This window comes from Diospyros lotus, chromosome 6 (assembly GCF_014633365.1).
Source record: "Diospyros lotus cultivar Yz01 chromosome 6, ASM1463336v1, whole genome shotgun sequence".
Lineage (NCBI taxonomy): Eukaryota > Viridiplantae > Streptophyta > Magnoliopsida > Ericales > Ebenaceae > Diospyros > Diospyros lotus.
This window is the reverse complement of record NC_068343.1, coordinates 14,691,968-14,696,410: the sequence shown is the minus strand read 5'-3', so window position 1 is coordinate 14,696,410 and position 4,443 is coordinate 14,691,968. Positions and strand designations below refer to the sequence as shown.

The 4,443-nt window shown below is 36.2% G+C and overlaps 1 protein-coding gene across 1 annotated transcript; it reads left to right on the top strand.

Moving 5' to 3' along the window:
* Nucleotides 1-2,024: 2,024 nt before the first annotated feature.
* On the top strand, nt 2,025-4,056 carry LOC127804086 (GDSL esterase/lipase At5g37690). The gene is made up of 6 exons (XM_052340812.1): nt 2,025-2,334; nt 2,476-2,603; nt 2,701-2,827; nt 2,998-3,110; nt 3,209-3,458; nt 3,558-4,056. Exons 1-6 carry the CDS (start codon nt 2,088-2,090, stop codon nt 3,785-3,787), a joined length of 1,095 nt encoding a protein of 364 aa, XP_052196772.1. The 5' UTR covers nt 2,025-2,087; the 3' UTR covers nt 3,788-4,056.
* Nucleotides 4,057-4,443: the final 387 nt, after the last annotated feature.

Genomic DNA, 4,443 nt, shown 5'->3' with positions numbered 1-4,443 from the left:
CTAGAAAAGGCTAAGACAGAACTAGGAGTCGACTCTCATCCACTAACAATCGACCATTGAGACATAAGGCAGTCAACTCTTAATGCTCTAGCACGCTAACGTATTACTGTCATTAACACCTAATGACATATCTGAGACACAATGGATACCTAGTGTTGATACCAAACACAACACTATATGGTGTGTGACTTTTTAAATTCACTGCCTGCTAGTACACAGATAGTACCAGAACTAGCTAGTTTGAGATCGACCAACACCTTGATCTATTACATAAATCTCTCCATATCCTGTTAATGATTTGAGAGGTTCTGAAAAGCGTATAACAATAGTTCAGGATAATATAGAAGATAGTAAAGTCTCACTTCAAATAAATCTATTACAGTTATATGTAATATAATTATTTCATCATCTAATGTCCTGACTGAGCAAAAGTAATGGAGTGATAAACTCACAAAATCAGTAACTATATGTCAGATTTTATTAAAGTGACTAAATGATATCTCAGGAAACACCTTTCTTGATAATTAATTTGTCATGGCCAGGGATTGTCCTGTCACATTTACAGTAGATCGCATAGGATGTTCTCCTCATCAATAATGAGGATGATGAATCCTATCCCTGAACACTTGCTTCCACATATTAGTAATATGGAACCACATAGATGAACCTATCTACCTCATAATTGGATGGTTCGATTTATTAACAAATCTCGTACACTAATGTACAAGACAATCGTGTTAGTTAAGTATAAGGATTAGCTACATTATCGCAACTAAACATCATGGCCATTATCCATAATACCACATGGTTAGTTATCGGCGTCACATTCAGTGTGTTGTTCTCCAACAATCACTAATGAGTTTACTAGAGATATCCCCATGTCATATGATATGTGACTCACCACCCTTACCATCAGTAACTCATATTGATCAAGGTAGTAAAATTCGTGCTACTTCATACTCTACTAATCAGAGTTCCTATTCGATTAATCAAAAAACTCGGAATCATTTAAGAAGTCCTGCCACTAGAGAATCTCATCACATATTCTTAACACCTTAAGAAGAAGGAGGTTAACTGGTCATCTATTCTCCATTGCCAATTTTCATTATCCCCACCTCTAGCCCAACGTTGTCACCATCATCGTCGGCAAGATCTCCTCATTTGTCGTGTCTATCACTGCCTCCTGATTCTAGATCAGTTGCCGCCTCCAGCCCAACGTCGTTGCCTTCTCCTTCCAGATTGGTCGTTACCTCCAGCCCAACACCATCGTTGTTGTCGTTGCCTCGATCTTTTCTTTCGTTGTTGTCATTGACACTTCATCCGTTGCCATTCCTTCTCTTTGTGTGTGTGTGTATGTATGTATATATATTTAACATAATATTTTATTTTTTATTTTTTTTACATGTATACATGTGGGGCCCATTCAAATATTTTTTTTAATGACAGATGGTATGCCATATCAACGGTGACACATCCCTCTCAAATTGATTTTGGTGTTAGATAAAATTGTACCCAATCGAGCTAATTGGGATATGATTGTCAAAATTGAAACGTTTGAATTAGATTGTAAAAATGCAAAAAAGTTTAAATTTTTGGTTCTATTAGCCCAAAATAATTAGAAGGCTAGTGTAAAACTGTAAACTTGATTAAAGTTCTAACGTTCTTTTGGCTATAATTTTTCGTTGGGTAATTTTTGAGCTCAAACGAGTCCTCTCCTATATATGCTAGCTATTGGCTTAGTTATTTCAAGTAAAACCATGGCAATGCCATCCCAAAACCTAACGCCACTAACCATGCTGACCCTTTAGAGACGAGTTGGCCAACGGTGCTGGCTAGAGAGAAAACACCAACCACGCACCAAAACTTCCAATAAAAATACAAGTAATTAACCAGCAGCATACTAGAGGAGAAATATTAAGCCACTGACATCTCCTTTAGTATTGAAACCAATCACCTAATATGAGTAAACTTAGAGAACTGGGCATGACAAAATTGCCGTGCAAATGCAGCTTCACATATACTATAAATTATACACACACTCTCTAGCTAGCTGTCTGTCCCTTGTTCAATTAAGAAACCTAAGAAAGATGGCACTTCTCGGACTAGCAATTGCAGTAGCATTGATGATCACCGTTGCAGGCCTAGGGGGAGAGATGGATTCGTCTGAATCGCTGGTCACATTTATCTTCGGCGACTCGTTGACAGAAGTTGGCAACAACAACTTCATGCAACTCTCTCTCGCAAAGGCAAATTATCCCTACTATGGTATCGACTATCCGGGCGGTCAGGCCACCGGCAGGTTCACCAATGGAAGGACCATTGGTGATATAATATGTATCTTCATCCTCCACATTAATTCTTAATTTGCATTTTCTCTTTGATTTCTATATATGTGCTACTATATATATATCATATGTTCACTAATTAGTGTTGATGACTTCTGTTTTCTTTTTTCGGTTGACTTCAATTTTGCAGCTGCAAAGCTAGGGATTCCATCCCCGCCGGCATACCTTTCCCTTTCGTCAACTTCCGACGAATTGCTTAAAGGGGTTAATTATGCATCTGGTGGAGCTGGAATTCTCAATGATACTGGAGTTTATTTTGTAACTACCATCTTAATTACTTTTTTAAAACATATGTAATATATCTGATCAGTAATAATTTGATGCAAATATGTTACTATTGGAATTTGTGTTCCAGATTCAGAGGTTATCATTCGATGATCAAATAAAGAATTTTGAGAAGACAAAGGAAGCAATTAAAGCCAAAATCGGGGGAGAGGCTGCAGAAAAACTATGCAATGAAGCCATGTACTTCATTGGAATTGGTACCTAGAGACCTCTAATTAACCTAATTTTTAATCCTCAAGCAGAATACAAAGTTTCAGTACCCAAAGTAAAATGAAAGAAGAAAAAAAAAGAAAAGAAAGAAAGGTTGCAAAATTATAACCTTAAAACAAGAATTTAATTTCTCTGCTTCTGATAATATTTGCTGCAGGTAGCAATGACTATGTCAACAACTTCCTGCAACCTTTCTTGCCAGATGGCCAGCAGTACACACACGATGAATTTCTGGGGCTCTTAATATCAACATTAGAGCAACAACTAGTGGTAATAATTTTCTTTGATTTCTTTTTCTTTTTTTGTTTTTGTGTTCAACTGTACATTAATTTTGATATATACTTTCTTGTAATCATATATAACATAAGACACTCCACCAACTGGGAGCAAGAAAGATGGTGTTCCATGGGCTTGGGCCATTGGGCTGCATTCCCTCCCAAAGAGTGAAATCAAAGAGAAGACAATGCTTACAACAAGTGAACCAATGGGCTCTCCAATTCAACTCCAAAGTGCAGAACCTAGTAGCCTCTCTAAACAAACACCTCCCAGATGCCCAAATCGCATTTGCGGACACTTACCGAGCAGTTTTTGATTTGATCGACAACCCCACCTCCTATGGTACGTAACCTTTGAATGAACACGGTTAATTACATATACAGTTTAATTTGAATTAACAAACACATATATATATTTATATTTATATTTGTTGGATTATAGGGTTTAAGGTGTCCAACACATCTTGCTGCAACGTTGACACGAAAGTAGGGGGGTTGTGCTTGCCAAACTCAAAGGTGTGCAGTAACCGGACCGAGTACGTGTTCTGGGATGCATTTCATCCTTCTGATGCAGCCAATCTAATTCTTGCTGAAAACTTCTTCTCCACTCTCTTTCCAAATGCCAGCTCGAATTCGTCCACGCCGCCCTCTCTTTCATTCATCAACTCATGACATTCATGGCCAACAAATTTGAAACATTATTTATTTATGCGGAAAGGCTTCTTAACTAATTTGAAGCGGATCATAAGTTTTAATTCAACCTACAGGTAGCACTAGCCAGGACAATGCATACATATATACTACTAATTACAGGGATCTGTATACGTGCAAAATAATTAAGTTCGATTATATTCAATGCAAGAATGAAACAGTTCGATGGGGTATTGTATTTTGCTCGTATATATTAAATTATGCAAGATCCTGTTGCTTAATTATAGTATTGTAACTGAGGTCCCTTTTGGCATTAAGTTTCAACCAATGTTGAGTTGAGTCTAATGTAACTGAGGTCCCTTTTGGCATTAAGTTTCAACCAATTTAGTGGAGATAATGTTTGGTAATATAAAATATCTTTAAAAATTCGTGTGGAAAGATCCTTAATACGAAATTTTATGTAATAAGTACTGTTCTTACGTCACAGGTTAAGGTATAATAATAATTAAAGATAATTTATTTTAAGACAAAATATATTTATTCTATTTTATTATTAAGCTCAAAACAGTATTATTGATTGGTAAATTGTCTCAAAACATAATGTACTTTTCACCAACTAAAAACACTATTTGGGGACTAAAAACAAAATATAATAAATAAACATTATTTAAAAAAAT